Genomic DNA, 17,723 nt, shown 5'->3' with positions numbered 1-17,723 from the left:
TCTAGTCAGGCCTCTATGAGACCCGCGCTGCGAAAACTACACTGGCTCCCAACAAGGCATAGACAGGCACATGCATCAACGTTTTTTGCGAGCGCAAACGATGGGATTTGCAAAAATCGGCCGTTTGCACCCGCAAAAAAGCCTTTTGCGATGCATCAAAGTGTAAGGCACTCGGAATTTAAGAAATCGCAATTTATTGCGATTTCTTAAATTGCGATTGCATTTAAGGATTGCATTTAAGGAATTGCAATTTGCGATTCCTTAAATGCAATGCATGTACCCCTTAGATATAGCAAATTCGCTATTTGGGGCTGCAAAATACAGAGAAATTACTCTGTATTTTGCGAGTCGCAATTAAGGAATGTTTAGAAATCGCTATTTTAATAGTGATTTCTACATGCATAGGCTTCTGAGAGTCCCTAATTGCGATTCCTTAATAATCGCAATTAAGGACTCACAAACTCCTATTCAGAAAGAAGTAAAACACTTGGCTTTTTGGCTTCGAGTGAGATTTTCCATCAGACTGGGTAACCCCTTGCCCACTGTGTCAGCACCCTAGCACTGGACACTCCGCAAGGAGTAGCTATGTGCTTTACAAATCGCATTATTATTATTATTATTATTATTATTATTATATATATATGTTTTCTACAGGGCCATTTTTAGGTCTCGCCTACGCAGTACGCATGCACTGAGTAGGAGACCTTTAGCCGTCATGCAGCTCTTTTTACAAAGCACATACTCATGCTTGTGGCGACATACGGCTTGCGGGAGTGCGCAGCCACGCGCCACAAGCACGAGAATGTGCTTTGAAAAAGAGCAGGATGCGTGTGCACACACGCACACATCTTCGCCATGGTTTTTTTTTTAAATTCCTTTTAGAGAGCGCTCGCGCGCGCACCTCTCCCGGGCTTGTGACCGCTTTTGCAATTCGATAGCTCACTGCCAGTTGGCAGTCCTTTTTCTCTTTGGGCTACTTGAAAAAACTCAAATGCAGAGCCTGTTACACATGCCGGTTTACTCTATTCCGATAAGGCTCTTGGGAAGACCGGCTATACTTGCAAAGGTAAACTACCAATGCTTTGTTTTTTATCGCTAAGTTGTTCTGCGCACTTAAATGCACACTACTTTACTTCCTGCATTTCCAATTATTAAAGGCTTATCAAAGATTGAAGTCGCACTTTCTAACTTACGTTAGTACTTTTCATGTGCGCCACGTCGCTTAACCACAGGTACGTGTCACAAAACATTGTGTTCGTTTTCCGAACGGGGATCTATCAGAACCGTGTTATGGCAGCGGCTTTGTTATTTAATCGACCTCCCCTACACAGATATTTGACTCTTTCATTTTATTTTGGAGCCATACTAGAGCACCACAATAATCTTCCAGATTAACCACATACCTTGCGGGCTGTTCGTTCGGAAGCGTATAGGTATGCTTCTGACCTTTACATATTTGTACTTACTACGTCTTTTCTACAAACACTTACCGCTTCCATCTCTATGGCTGCTTTAACTAGGTACTTTGGGAATGTGTTTCCAACAATTCATGAGACTTTTTAGTCAATTTTGGATTGTTGAGTATTTAATGTAAATGAAACCGGCTGGGATCCCATTAAATCACCAGGTTTTTTCCTTTTCCCCCCCAAGTGTACCTAAGACTGTGCATGACTTATTGCTTCTGGCACAGACAGTGGTCACCTTTATATTCCCACTTTCCATATCGCACTGCGACCAAAACTATATTGAGGCTTTTCTCTACTGTAAATTATTATATTATCATATTTAGCATCCCCTATTTATTTTCCTATGCACTATACAAGTACATTCTTCATTATTATGGTCTTTTCATCTTCATTTTATTAGTGAGGCACCACACTATGGCTCGCTCCATTTTCACTTTGTCTTGTACTGTTATTTCCAGGTACGGTGCTTTCTTTTTACTTTGAATATATTCTCTGCTTCACTGTTGTGGGTCCCCTTTTTTTAGCCTCACAACCTTTAAGAGCTCCCTTCACTGTAAAACGTACTCAATCTTTTTGGCCAATGCTAGAAATCTCACGTTTGTGCCACTGTGGCCTCCTCTTTTTCAATACGATATTCTTTCTGCACTTTGAGGCGCACGCACAAACTCGGTTTACACAATCCTTAATACCAGTCTAAGCTGATTTCACTCTTTCTTCAGCAATATTTATAGCTGGTCTGAAAAGCTTTTCAAAATAAACAAGCATTGGCATAGCCAATAGGTCTCGCCTTTGGGACCATATAAGTGTTTAGCCATGCAACACTTTATGTTATTGCACCAAGGATATTGTGATGGATAACTAAACACTTATAAGGTCCCAAAGGCGAGACCTATTGGCTATGTCAATGCTTGTTGTTAAACAGGGATGCAACATAAATTGTTTTAAAAGTTAGGATTTTCACATTGTTTTAGAGAAGAGAAAATGTTACTACGGAAACTTGTGATGCTTTTCATAGATTTTGGTGAAGATTTAAAAATAGTTTGCACTTTAACATACAAAACTGAATCCTACAGGCTGGAATGACGCAAGAATGTACTCTGCCTAATAATGTTAAAAAACAGGCTCTCAATACATGTTGCCCGGAGTGGTATACTTGGGGGAATACCCCTCTGGGCAAGTACAAGCCTTTTGGTGTCCCTGCGCTGGAATTATCACACAGTCAAACACTAAATGTAAGAAATTGGAGTATTAGTTTAGGGCGGTGGACCACAAATCATTAAATAAGCCTGTGGTAGCTTGGCACAAAAACCATTAGGCTTAACCTTCAGGTAATGTGTAAAGTATTTTTGCAGTACTCAACAGTGATAAAGTGACAACACAACAAAAATCCCAAACCAATTTAGAAAAATTGAGAATATTTTAATAAATAAAATGACACCTAAACTACAAAAAAACAGTTAGTATATATCCTCATTTTAAAAGTTCGAATGAAAAAGACCATAATGCACCAACTGCATTTATCTGGTCACTGTTGGCCGGGTCAAAGTCAAAAGTTAAGGCCAACCTTGATGGAGCGTAGGTCGGTTACAGGAACCAGGTTCATCCCAGTGAAAAATTTACCTTCAGAATTAGAATTTTTTCAGGAGAAAAAGTGGTCATCAACAAATCATCGGCAGGGCAAGCTGCAAGCTGGACCCGAAGCGAGCTCAAAGATGGTGGGTTGCTGGAAAGCGAGCTCCTCGTGTGGCCATTGAAGAAAGTGGGAAATCTCCAAGGGGGTGAAGTCCGTGCCCAGTAAGGCCTCGTCTTTGATAGAAATGTACTGTGTAAGTCTGGAACTTTAAGGACTTAGTTATGGAATTTTGACGTAGGGCGGTGCAGCAAGGCACCTTGCTGCTTTGCCCTACACCAAAGTGAACGGGCAGGAATGCAAGTATTTAAACAATATGGTGCATTCTTGTCCTTTCTCCCGGCGCTTGCCCCATTTTGGAAGCCTAGCGCCAATGTAAGCACCCTTGCACCATGGTACAACGGTGCTTCCACTGTATGCAGGATTGTCTTTGTGCAGGAAGGGGCACTTCTTGTGTTTTTCTGTGAGAGAGCCAACCTTGCCACTGGTCTACATTTTAAATATCATGCACTCTGCCCTATGGGCATTTGGGGGCTACCTTAGGGGAGACTTCTAAGTATCACAGAAGAATGTTTAGTCCTGGCAAAAGGTTTATTTTACAAAATTGAAATGGTAGTTTAAAATTGCATGCACAGGCTGGAAAGGCAGCACTGAAGACATGCTTTATAATGCTACTTAAATGGTTGGCACAATAAGTGTTGCAGCCCATTAGTAGTTTTTAATTAACAGGTAATGGGTGCATGTGTTACCATATACGCTTCGATGCGGCGCGCATTCCCCCACTGTGCGGGCGGATTCTATGCATGAGCGAATCAGAATGCCCCTGGCCATCTTCCGCACACGCCCACCGTGACGTCAGACGTCCGGGGGTCATCCGACGCACGGAAGAGGATATACTAGGGAATTATAAGTAAACTGAATAAAGAACCCATTCATGTGTATACCAATTGTACCATGTTTAACATGGAGGGCTCAAGTACCTTACCACTAGTTAGCAGGAATAAAGTGTGCAGAGTCCTGTGGCCAAAAAAATGGGTTTAGTAAAAGAAGTAAATCATCTGGGGAATGCCATGCAAAAGATTCTCATTTTTAACACTGTTCGAGATAATTCTGACCCCTGGGACACCAGATTCAGAGACTTCTGAGCAGCTCCTGGGCCCTGCACCCGCTCGCCCTCATACTTTATGGGCAAAATCAGAAAAATCTCCTCCAGCTGATGGGAAAGTATCTCTGTACTCCGGTTGCTTCCTGTTCCCTGACTATACCCACCACTGAGAAACAAAAATCCCTGCATCATTTACCACCTGCTCTGAGGAGGAGGTAATATTAACAGGTGTGGGCCCAAGTATTTCCCTCAGAATGGGGGAAATGTGGAATTAGACCAGGTATTACTGGGCTTGCATGTTGTTCCCCATTTGGGGCCTGAAGGGACTTGTAATCCCAGTATCTCACAGGGATTTACCAGATGGTATTGTGATTATTATGAGGGAGAGCCATGCAAGAGCCTAGACAGTGGTCTGTGTTGGCTCTGAGAACCTTAATTCGAGCCATGTCTCAACATGTTTGAGATGTAAGTTGTGCAACAAAAGCATTTAAATAAGATAAAGACTCTCTAAGAATTAAAAAAAAGTATATTTTTTATTCATGGAAGTGCTTTACTTTAGAGCACTAGTAGTAAATCACAGTATTTAGACCTTAGTATGTCAAACCAACTTAAAATCCTTACACATTAAATACAATTTATAAAACAATTTCACACCACATACAACATCATCCACTATACCAGAGCATATGCCACATCAAAAAAATCCATATTTAACACGAGTGAGATTGCTTCCCTTCAGTGCAGAATATTATACTTATTAAAAATTGTTTTTAGAAATAAAATAAACGTTGAACATCCAAAGAATGTGTGACCAGATGTATAACCCTACCAAATTGCGACTCGCAAATAGGATTGGACAACAGTGTCTCAGACACTGTTTGCGATTCCTATTGGGGTCGCAAATTGCCTGCCTCATTAATATTCATGAGGCAGGTGTAATGTGCCACCCCGTTAGGAATGACTAGCAATCCCAGGGATGATGCCCTGCTGGGGCCAGCAGGCCACCATGTCTGTGATGACTTTTTAAATAAAGCTGTTTTAAAAAAAAATGCAGTCTGTTTCCCTTAAAGGCAAACGAAATGCATAAAAAAAATAATATGAAACGCTATTGATCTTACCGTTTGTGAGTGGCTTACCCTCTACTTGAAATAGGTGGTAAACAGCGAGTGTTTTGCGACCACAATTGCAGTCGCAAAGCAATGGTACATACTACTGGGACTCGCTATTAGGAAGAGACACCCTTGGCTCGCCCCTTCCTAATAGCAAGTTGCAAACTCTATTTTGCGAGTCGGTAATAGGTTACAAGGTCGCAAAATAGGGTTTGTACATGGGGCAGACATATTTTGCTGTCGGAAAGGGGCCGATTTCCCGTTTGCGCCCGCAAAAACATGGTCGTACATCTGGCCCTTAAACAATCAAAAAGCAAATGTACATTAAAGTAATCATACTATAAAAAACATATATAGTTTCCCTCCATATTCAATAGACCTTGGAATTTACTATAATATAAATATTAAACATTAAAAGCAACTTGGAATATCAATAGCAACTGACGAAGAAGAGAGTTAGGTAAGAAATACAAATAGGGATAGGTTTGATTTAATTACCAGGGTTTCAACACATACCTAGCCAACCTCTTCATTGCCAAGTAGCGTAAATCTGTAAGCCTTGATTCCCTGATACAAATGTCTTTAAAGTCTTTTTTTGAGAGGGACTGGGGCTCTACAACCTTATAATTCCCAATATTTAACTTTCTCGCATTTTTCATCAGTCTACCTTTAACATTCAGTGCCCAATACAGTTCACTGCTTCTAATTTTCACAGCACAGGCTTGAAACCTTTAGATCATCAACACTGCCACATTTCCCCAAAAAGCGTAATGTCGATTTCCCTGCCAGGAAGTTCCAGGATTGCAGATTAGATTCTATTTTTACAGCAGAGGTCATTACTCCACTGGGTAGCCTAAGCAATTTCCTTAGACATTTGCCTTCACACTTTTCCCACATTGATTCGGAGCTTAGGCATAAAACTTCTGCCCCATTGCCCTATATGCGGTAAACATTGGCAAGAGTAAGGGACAACCAAAAACTTTCTTAAATCTGGCTAGCCCTGAGTTGTAGATAAGGCCATGGTAGCCCCCATTTCATGGTTCAATGCCCAATTCAATTTCCCGTAAATACCACCCCAAAGTACTTATATGAGGTGGCCACTTCTACAGGCTTATCACCATAACCCACAAATAAGGTTTGCATTTCTTACCAAATTTGTAAATCTTTGTTTTATCCGTATTTAAGGTCAAATCATTGGAGGTCCAATATTTGCTAAACAATTCAAGCCTTATTTGGAGCCCCACCTGTGTTAATTCAACAATTGCGAGATCATTAGCACACAGAAGACACAATATATTTCTTCCCCCTATTTTAAGGGGGAAAATCTTGGCTTCTGATAGGACATGCGGCAGGTCTGCAAGATATAAGTAAAAAAGCATTGGGGCCAGCACTCACCCCTGTCTCAACCCATTCTCTAAGGCAATTTTCCTTGATACGAACCCGGGAAGATCTAGTTCCACCTACATCCAGTTGTCACTGTGTAGTTCTTAAAGAATCCTCAGAAGGTATTCCAGTATGCACATGCCACTAAATTTGGACCATGAATTTGGAAACAATCACACCTCTTCACTACCCTTATGACAGTGACGAACCAAAAGGCATGCCAGTTCTCATGTGTACCCAATGTGTGGCCTTGATTTTAATTATGCATGGAGCAACATAGCAAGTCTCTTAAATTATATAAGAGGTATTTGTACCACACACAACCCGAGATATTTTAAGATGCTCTCAAATGCAATTATAAAAGAAAAAGAGGCACAGTGAAACAAGGTAATTGCCAGGGATCACACAATTTGGTCAGGCAGGGGAGCAGAGATTTGTGTGGGCGTTCCTAGTTGTCAAGTCTAGCACTATAGAGCTATATGTTTCTCTATCCCGTTTTAATTCAAAGGATAATGCTTTATCTATAATTCTTTTAAAAGCTATAGCTGTTCTGTGTATTAAATAAATACTTGTATTGTACGTGAATTCAAGTTGAAGCAAGAATATTTTCTAGAAAAAGGCGATTAAAGAAATTAGTTTTGGGGGGGGGGCATAAACCGCATATACCACATGATGGATCGGGTTGTTATGGGGATGAGATTTTAAGAGGACTTCGGATTGGCCGAAGCCAGTCTTCTGGCTAAACCATGGTTCGAGCATTCAGTGGAACTCTCAATTGATTTTTAGTGCCAAAAACAAGCATCTGATCAGACAGCATGACTTCATTAAAAGTGGAGAAGTGTGGCTCACTGGTTAGAGTAGGCAGCCCTGGAAGCAGAGGTCAGCCCGGGACCAGGGTTAAATTCCCGGCTCGGCTGGGTCTTGAGTCCATAAATTGTCCATGGACTCGATAATTCTCGCTCCAGTGCATACTCAATTCATGGGTTCACGCTCTGCGACTCTGGGCAATAGCTTGCTTAATCTCCACAATGGCCCCTCGCGGCGGGATGCCTGGCTTTCACCTTGTGGATGCCCTGCTGGGTTATCTCACAGGGGAATACCAGGACGGGTTCCCTAAGCAAGCGCTTAGAGACCGGTTGGTGATTTGCGCTATATAAATATCTGCACATTTACATTTACATTTAAACTAAGCATATTAAACCCAATTAGGTTGTGTATGGGTAGAGTTATATCAAAGAAGGGAAAAGGGCTACAGTGGCGCTGTATTGCTTGGTGGGGTACAACGGTACCGAGCTGGTAGGATGATGTAGAATGCACTAAGGCTCTATTTATGTTACAACATTGGTGACAATTCTCAGTAGAACATAAAGTTGACATTTCGTTTATTCCATTTAATTAGATTTCAATTCTGTTTCCTGGATCCTACACACATTAATATTTCACTCTGCCTTTTCCCATCAGTTCCCCACAAAGTATCTGAACTGAAGGCGAGCAGCAGCGGCGGGCCGCACTCCCTTAAAGTGAGTTGGATCCCCCCTACCGGAGACTGGGAGAAATTCCACATTGTGCTGTTGAACCACTCTGCTGTGGTGATGAACACCACTGTGGAAAAACACAGAAGAGACTTTGTCATCGAGAATGTTGGGTTGATACCAGGAAGACAATATGATGTGGCTGTCATTGTAGAGAGTGGAGATTTACAGAACACTGCCCGCTGCAAAGGAAGAATCGGTGAGTGAATCTGCAGCGCATGCGCACACGGCTTGTGATCAAGAGTCTACAGTGATCTATTTACTGTGTCTTTGTCATAACCTAATAGTGATCTATTTACTGTGTCTTTGTCATAACCTAATGGCAAGATGTGATGAGTTGACAGTGTAAAACTGTGAAATTACAACTATGAAAATTGTGTAGAATGTACTTCCTTACCTAAATCCATCCCTGAAATGAAAATGCCATCAGCAGTTATTTTTAGTCTAAAACCTCAAAGCCCCTAGGGCCTCATCACTACTGCATTAAGGGCCTCATGTAGGTAGCTAAATACCGGTCGGTAACGGCCGAAATTCAGTAAATATCCTGTTACCGACCGGTATTTAGCTATTTGAGATGTAGGGGGCATATTTCAGGATTCGGTAATTTACCGAATCGGTAAAATTACCGAATCGGTAAAATTACCGATTCGGTAACTACCGAATCCTGAAATGATATGTAGGAAACACTCTAATGAGTGATGAGTAGGAATTAGAATTCGTATTTACCACCAAATATAGGTTGGTGATAAATACCGAATACCTTGCAAAACGTGATATTTTGCAGATGTAAAAGTGCCATGTGGCAGACATACATGCCCTTAGGGCATGTATGTGCGCCACATGTGCACACATGGATGAATCAGGGGTGCAACAGGGTGTCAATGTGACACCTTGCCACCCATGATACTGCCTCCCCCATTTCCGATTCGGTATTTACTGAATCGGTAATGGTAACTGGCTTCCCATTCATTCCTATGGGCCTCCTGGCCCATAGGAATCAATGGGAAGGTATGCCTCATTACCGAATCGGTAAATACCGATTCAAAATTACCGACTTTTTCCGAATCGGTAAATTTTACCGAATAATTACCTACATCACATTTACCGATTCATAAATACCGAATCGGTAAAATTCGGTATTTATGAGTCGGTAAATGTGAAGCTACCTACATATGGCCCTAAGTGTAGTTCTTGGTATGCCCCCCCCCCCAAAGATTTACAGACACCGGGTGCATTGTTATTTCTCAAAGACAGGGTACCAAGTAATGGCTGTTGGATCTTAGGGTCCCCTAGGAAAGAAAACATCCTGGGGGGCATCAGAAATTTAGCGGCCCCACGGTAATAACCGGGAAATTTCTAATGAAGGGTATTTTAAACATTGCCCAGCAGCCTATTTGTATGTGGTATTTTTTTACTCCTTTTTCTTGTTTGTCATTGCTTCGTTACGTAATACATTTATTGGAGTCTGTTGACTTAAAGTTTGTAGTAGTCATGCTGTCTATGACACAAAGCTGTGGAATGGAAGTTGTAAAACGTTTATCTATGACCTGGCAAACCCATTAACCCAACACTTCTTCGGTTGACTCAAAGGGAGCAGACTGAAAGGATGAAAAGAATCTTCTAACCCCATTACCCATAATCCTTCAGTAACTGGATGGTTTAACAAGCAGCAAACCCAAGGAACAGCAGGAAAACTAATGCTTTCTCAGAATTCATTCCAGCCGTTTAGAAGCCTATGTTCACTTTCTCCAGCTTTTCAGACCAGACCAGCAGCTTCCTCCTCTGTGGTCCTGATTCACAGTAAGCATGTCCCCGGTATTAATGAGAAAGTCACACCTAAGGTGGCCTAAGACACAGCCACTCCCAGAAGAAGCCGGGTTTCTGGATCCATAATCCTATAGATGTGTCAAAACATAATTAATGGTATAGAATTATTTGAGCAGATATTAATTAGCAAAAGATTTTTGTTGAACTTTGTGTGCTAATTAAGGCATTTGCTTACACAGTATTCAAATAATTGACTTAGATTTCTTCTTGGTGCCTGTAGATTTGTCTATTGCGATCCGTATAGTTACAGTGCGTCACTTTACTCAGGTCCTTATCACATAGAACCATCACTTCAAAGATTCCTATAATACTTAGAAGTACATTCTGGCATCTTTTGTATGGAACAGCCAATTGCTTAAAGTTAAATGATGGGGTTCATGGGTCAGGTTTGGTTGAAGGTTCCTCACATTTAAGAGAGGCTGACCAGCTCACAAAAGCCTTGCCCCCTTTCACCCCCCATGCTAGGCCAGCATGCTTTCGGTAATGATGAGTGGGTCAAACTAGGTTGCACATCTTAGCCAGCACTAAGATGGGGCTGCAGTCGCCCTGGAAGCCAGAACGTTTATGAAGGCTTCCGTTGTGGACTATAAGATGACAAGAAGAACTAGTTGGGTGTCAGAGAGATAAGACAAGATAGTTGAAAGAGACACAATATCAGAGGATAATGGGCAACATCAAAGTTTTTTCACCATCAGCATTGCACATGCATGTAACCATTCAGAACCTGTGATTTCTTGATTTTCTGACAGCTCCACACCCAGTCCTTCAGCTGCGAATAAAGCAAGCCAATGAATCATCGCTGAGCATCATGTGGTTGACTCCAGTCGCAGAATGGGACAGCTATGTTGTCTCTCTGGGAGACAGGGACCTCACTGTCATCAGCAAAGCACTTCCTAAAGAGGCCAAGGAATTCACCTTCACAGACCTGATTCCGGGTAGAAAGTACACAGCAACCGTCACCAGCATCAGTGGGGAGTTAAGCAACTGGACTGCAGTGGAAGGAAGAACAGGTACTGTAACATGGGCCGTTGTCCTCAATTCAAGCATCTGCCTCACTGTCTCTTCCCAAAGCATCTCATAAAGACCTTCAGGTGTCATGCCGATGTCCCACTAGATTTCAGCGCAGCCCACCAACCAGAGCCCCCATACAGTTGTAGCACATATCTTCTTACCTAGACTTGAATTTTCTACTTACCGAAAGTACATAGGTTTCACTCCACTGCCTTTTGGCTGGGTTTGTGCCATAGATATACCATATACATACAGACATATATTTCTAAACCATAACTAGCCATTGTGTTAAATGCCTGGATTTCATTCTGCTGTATGAAATGAGCACATTTTATGCACATACGTCTTTCATATTATGCAAGGGTTATCGTTGGATAAAAAGATGTAGAAGTAATTAAGTTCAAGACATATTTAAAAGAAAGCTCATAAACTATTTTTACATATTTTTTATTACTGCTCTGAATTGTCAAAGACGTTTGTAAGCAAAATAAGATTATTATACAGATGAGAGCAAAAAATAGTGTTTTTTTAGCTTTGTTGTTACTAAAATTGTGTGTGTGTATACAGTTTGCAGTGGTTTGTTTTTAAATCTCACCTGCACAGTGCAAGTGCTATGCTTGCAAAATCTCTAGCATTAAAAAAAAATAAAAAAATCTTGCAATGGTCTTGGAACCCACCCATTACTTATCTTTGCTTACCATTGGCTGGCTCCCATGTCAATTTACTTACCATTGACTGGCTCCCACGTGGCTCCTATGTCACTTTACTTACCATTGACTGGCTTCTACGTGGCACCCTCCCCATTCTGGTTTTCTTGCTTGTCAGCGACTCCTCCTTGCCTCCGGCGTCATGCTGTGGAGCCTGGATCAAATACTGCTTCTTGCTAGTGTCCTTCTACTGGCTACATGCTTCTGGAGGTACTATTCTTAATTACAGACAGCAAGAGCGCTCCCATGCTGTCCGATTTTTGCGACATGAAGGTTCCCATCAGCTTGCTGCTGCATGGCCACAAGTGTGTGTGTGTGTGGTGTTCTTATGTGAATTGTCACAGATGTGCTGTTATAGTGCCAGACCGAGGCAAGAAGCAGGGCCAGACTGGGAACCAAAACCGGCCCTGGCAAAGTGCTCGCCCGGCCCCCCCAGGGGGTTGGGGATGCCGCCGAGCTCTTTGCCAGGGCCGGTGTTCGGCCGATTTTGTTACAGGGCCGATTTTGCAGCTATGCTGCAAAAACAGCCCTGTAAGAAAAACAGCACCCAGGGGCCCAAAACCTGCCCCCATCCGTGCGGCCTTGGGGGATTGCCCGGAGCCCACTACGGCCAGTCCGGCCCTGGCAAGAAGAGCTGTGCTCACGATACAGTCTGTTGTGCAGCATCCCCCCATGGGGGCCTCTGAGTAAAGCCAGCCATTTGTGCACCATATCGATTGTAATGTGACTTTTTTTAATTACCTGATGACCCCCCTTACTCACACACAAACACACATCTTTCCATTTGCTGGGCAAGAGTGCACCACCTCGTATGCAGCGATGCACAGCCTCGGGCTCGAATACCGTCTGTAGTCGACCAATTGATATACACACCAAAATCATACCTTTGACCTGTTAGATTTTTGAAATGTTTTATTCTTTGTAAAGACCTTCTGGGTCCAGTTGAAATCCTATGCTATTTATGCTAGAATTAGGATCGTTTTCTATATTTCACATATTATATATCACACAGTTACCCCCAATGGAAGAGCCTTTCACAAGGTAGGTGATTCTCAACTCATTTCTTTAATCACGCAGGCTGCAGCAAGCTGGGAAAAACAGGCATCAACTTTCAAAAGCCAGACGTGTTTCGGGTTCGTGATGGCCCTTAATCATTGGCATAGTCCGTGAAAGGAGACAGAATTGCACAGCTTTTATTTCATCCATTGGGCGTGGCCACTCGTATGGGCTTGTGGTACTTGAAGTTGGCAATAATCTTACTCAAGTGAGCCTGTCAACTCATACGGCGATCAAAGTTCTTATATTACCACAGTGGAGTGATGCGTAGCTTCCCTCATATGCAGTCTCATTCCTCCGTGATGTGACTACCTCCAGTCACATTGGAAAAGCACATGTTTGCATCTCCTACGGGAACGCTGCAATTGCGGCAGGGCTCTTCCGCGGCTGGGTATAGCCGCTTAAATCCAAATCACAAAGTTACCCCAAATGGAAGAGCCTTTCACAAAGTAGGTGATTCTCAACTCATTTCTTTAATCACGCAGGCTGCTGCAAGCTGGGAAAAACAGGCATCAACTTTCAAAAGCCAGGCGCGTTTCGGGACCGTGATGACCCTTAATTATTGCCATAGTCCGTGAAAGGAGACAGAATTGCACAGCTTTTATTTCATCCATACCGCCCCATTGGGTGTGGCCACTCGCATGGCCTTGTGGTACTTAAAGTTGGCAATAATCTTACACAAGTGAGCCTGTCAGCTCCTACGGCGATCAAAGTTCTTATATTACCACAGTGGGGTGATGCGTAGCTTCCCTCAGAACCAGCTGCAATTTCATTCCTCCATGATGTGACTACCTCCCGTCACATTGGAAAAGCACATGTTTGCATCTCCTACGGGAACGCTGCAATGGTGGCGGGGCTCTTCCGTGGCTGGGTATAGCCGCTTAAATCCAAATCACAAAGTGAGTCACATCACGGAGGAATGAGACTGCAGCTGGTTCTGAGGGAAGGTGCGCATCACCCCACTGTGGTAATATAAGAACTTTGATCGCCGTATGAGTTGACAGGCTCCCTTGAGTAAGATTATTGCCAACGTCAAGTACCATAAGGCATGCTTTTGATTTACCCCCAGTGGGCCTGCATGCTGGGACTTGTAGTCCTTTAGGAATTAGTGTTCACCTTTAGTAGGTACTGCGTGTACTTTCAACTTCAAAAAAGCATTTGTTGTAAATTTAATTCACTCACAGTGGGTCCAGGAATTATGTTCAAGTTCTAATTACCATATTTGCTGTGCTGCATATTGCATCAGGATACACTAATTCCTAAAGGACTACAAGTCCCAGCATGCAGGCCCACTTGGGGTAGATCAAAAGCATGCTATTTGGAACCACTTGCGAGACTTTCTAAAGCGACCTTGGAAGAAGAGGCAGCATCCTCGAAACGCGTCAGGTCTAATGGAAGGATGACTGTGGTATTTTGTTACAAGTTCCCGCTTTTGAAAAATAAACCAAACTGGTTCTATTTGCTGTGAGTGCATCACTGAAAGCTTTCGGGCCATTGATAAACATGGATTACACGGCTGCCCTGCCGTGAGGAGTGACACCATCCTAATACATCAGGAGGCCGAGCAGGAACTGTATCCCGATGCGATATGCGGCACAGCAAATATGGTTTTTAAAGTTGAAAGTACACGCAGTACCTACTAAAGGTGAACACTAATTCCTAAAGGACTACAAGTCCCAGCATACAGGCCCACTGGGGGTAGATCAAAAGCATGCTAATTGGAACCACTTGCGAGACTTTCTAAAGCGACCTCGGAAGAAGAGGCAGCATCCTCGAAACACGTCAGGTCTAATGGAAGGATGACTGTGGTATTTTGTTACAAGTTCCCGCTTTTGAAAAATAATCCAAACTGGTTCTATTTGCTGTGAGTGCATTCCTGAAAGTTTTCGGGCCATTGGTGTGTGTGTGTGTGTGTGTGTGTGTGTGTGTGTGTGGTGTGTGTGTGTGTGTGTCTGTCTGTCTGTCTGTCTGTCTGTCTGTCTGTCTGTCTGTCTACAACTTATTATTGCGTAAGCAATACAAATTCCCATGCAAGGTTAAATCCTTGACTAAAAATACAATTTACAGAATCATTCCATCTTTTGTCGGTGCAACTCACATCGCTGTAGGCAATATATACAAAATTATTTTACCTTGCATCTATATACTCCAAATAGCTGCCACCATATTTGTATAGTGTAATTACTGTATAACCAAATGTACAATCAAAGCAGCTGTGGTCAGTCATGTATATATGTGTATATATATGAACCAAACAATCCACCTCCCACAGTGGCACCATGGAAGGAAGCACGGACACGAAGTGGTTCAGGATTCGGCATCTCTTTATTAGTTGTGTATGTATATATAAAAAAAAAAATATATATACATATACATATATGTATAGATTTGTGTGTATATATATATACATATATATGTATAAATACATATATATGTATATGTATTTGTTTATGTACTGCTTTATAATGAGTCTTTTCTTTAATTATTTACCTTCATCATTCTCTTGCTATACTTGTGAATTCTGCCATTAAATACAAAGCATGCAGACGCTTTTGGGTTTTGCTTGTGTGGCACAATACTGCTAAATATCACAATATAGAAACTTTGTGAGAAAGAAGGGAAGAGGGGAGAGTATGTGGTGGTACAGCAAGGACCGCTGACTCTAGAGCTGGGGTAAAAAGGTTTGAGTCTCAGTGTTGGCTCAACATCCTGTGCTTCTGGGCAAATCGCTTATGCTCCCCACTCCTAAAAATCAACTGGCACAGTCAATAGGTTTCGAGTCTGTGAAATCTTTTGGTTTTCTCAATGTTTTTTAAAACCTGTTGCACAGCGGCATTAGCTGCTGTACAACATAGTTTAAAGTTTAAAAATGAAAAGCTCCATGATGCAGCCAGCATTAACCGCATCATAGCCTTTTTTATTTAAACTTCAATCAATGCTGCGCACCAGCTCGTGCTGATGTGTAATAGGGCTAAAGGTGAAACATATTGGCTTTGCCAATGCTTGTTTGTGTATTTCATAGACCTTCTGTCTTTTTTTAATTAAAAAAGGATACCTCTTTCTTGGATGCTGCCTCCCATTTGCTTTGGTTATAAATAGTAGTCGTTTCCCATACAAGTCAGGCACTACACTTAATTGCTGAGCATTGTGGAAAAGATGAACCATCTTGGAGAAATCTATCTATCTATCTATCTATCTATCTATCTATCTATCTATCTATCTATCTATCTATCTATCTATCTATCTATCTATCTATCTATCTATCTATCTATCTATCTATCTATCTATCTATCTATCTGTCTGTCTGTCTGTCTGTCTGTCTGTCTGTCTGTCTGTCTGTCTGTCTGTCTGTCTGTCTGTCTGTCTGTCTGTCTGTCTGTCTGTCTGTCTGTTTGTCTGTCTGTCTGTCTGTCTGGTAACCAATGCCAGACTTATTGACCTGCCAATGCTTGTTTTAAGTTGGGAAGTTCAATTATGTGCTGTAGCCTTCCCATAGCTAAACAGAGCAACTGATTTCAATAAGCAACACATCAGAACATACATGAAAATACACTTGTATGGGATACAATATGCCCCAAAACTAGGACGTAGAGTTCTCAGAAAGAGAGGGTATCATAACAATGCACAATTGTCTATGAGATTAAGACAATCTAGACTAATTCATCTGCCCATACTAGAGCGAATCCTAAAACTGCTCCACCCTACCAAGATATTTTGAAAATGTGAAAGCCAAGTGCCTGCTGAAATGAGGATTAATAAATAAAGAGAGGTGCTCTGCAGTAATATGCAAGTGTTAAATGCTGTGGTGTGTTAAATAAACATTACTTTTCTCAATCTTTGGTCAGAGGGTTCTCCATCCGCATTTTTCATCACCAACACTTGGCATTTTCTAGCACCTTTACGAAAAAAATTTAACCCACTCTTTTTTGAGTATTCATTGTCTTTCATAGAGGCTTCGATGCACACACGTCTAGTTATTACAAAAACTGTTAAATATTTTTTTATGTTAAAGTGACTGCTGCATTTGTAAATAATTATTAGGGTCATTCAAAAGATTTAAGTCTCAATTGTTTACTTATAAAAGTTTTGAATATCTTTTTGAAAACCTTTTAAAAGTTGTCATTATTTGTTAAATTATTGATAAGTTTGACAAAAAAACCGGTTCTATAAGACAGTTCTTTAAAATTATAAAATTTCATTTGAAGTTATTAAACATTGACCAATTGTTTGAAAACACCTATAATTTTAATAAATATCATTTGTAACAAACACATGTTTTTCAAGGTATTCAACTGATTAGGCATTTTAAAAAGTTAGGTTTTCTTGCCAAAATATTATATAAAATTTTAGTAACATTGTAAGAAAGAGCCAAAAGCTTTCATTACCAAAGGAAGGTCAATGCCTGACTTGTTCAGTGAGTGAGAAATAAAAGGGGTGAAGGAGCTTTCAGTGGTTTTAGCTACCTCTTCCTGCAGTATATCATCTCTGCGGTAGCCAAACTATTAAGTACATGAAGTGACTTGGTGAACGAGCCACACCATATGCTGTTCTTCTTACATTAGTACACCAATAGTAGTGAGATGTCCTACTTCCTCCTGACAGGGGCATTCCATCTTAGTTTTCTTTGAGTTTTATGGAGATGTAACGATTCTCTGGTAGGGGCCACGTGTATATACCTCTTATAAGGTGGCAACCGGCTTGTTTCTCAGAATCAGGCCGTTTGTGATAGAAAAAAAAGCTTTTCCTATGTACCAAACCCTATTTGCGATTCAATTACCTGTTATCGAATTGCAAATAGAGTTTGCGATTCGGTGTTAGGAAATTGCGTTTTTAGGATATCCCTTCCTAATACCGAATCACAGAAGTATGTAAGAATGGATTTGTGAGCAAAATGCTG

The 17,723-nt window shown here is 41.6% G+C and overlaps 1 protein-coding gene across 3 annotated transcripts in view; it reads left to right on the top strand.

Annotated features, from left to right (window-relative positions):
* PTPRB (protein tyrosine phosphatase receptor type B) overlaps positions 1–17,723 on the top strand; it is a 461,363-nt gene that overhangs the window by 239,868 nt on the left and 203,772 nt on the right. For all 3 annotated transcript variants that reach the window (XR_014981270.1, XM_085652523.1, XM_085652524.1), the window contains 2 exons: positions 8,155–8,424; positions 10,802–11,062. Coding sequence is in view for 2 of the 3 variants with exons in the window: in XM_085652523.1 (XP_085508649.1) it covers positions 8,155–8,424; positions 10,802–11,062 (531 nt within the window). In the remaining variant the exon portion in view is untranslated. The remainder of the gene's footprint in view (positions 1–8,154; positions 8,425–10,801; positions 11,063–17,723) is intronic.

This window comes from Triturus cristatus, chromosome 4_1 (assembly GCF_964204655.1).
Source record: "Triturus cristatus chromosome 4_1, aTriCri1.1, whole genome shotgun sequence".
NCBI classification, from domain to species: Eukaryota; Metazoa; Chordata; class Amphibia; order Caudata; family Salamandridae; genus Triturus; species Triturus cristatus.
This window is presented reverse-complemented; position numbering and strand designations above follow the sequence as displayed.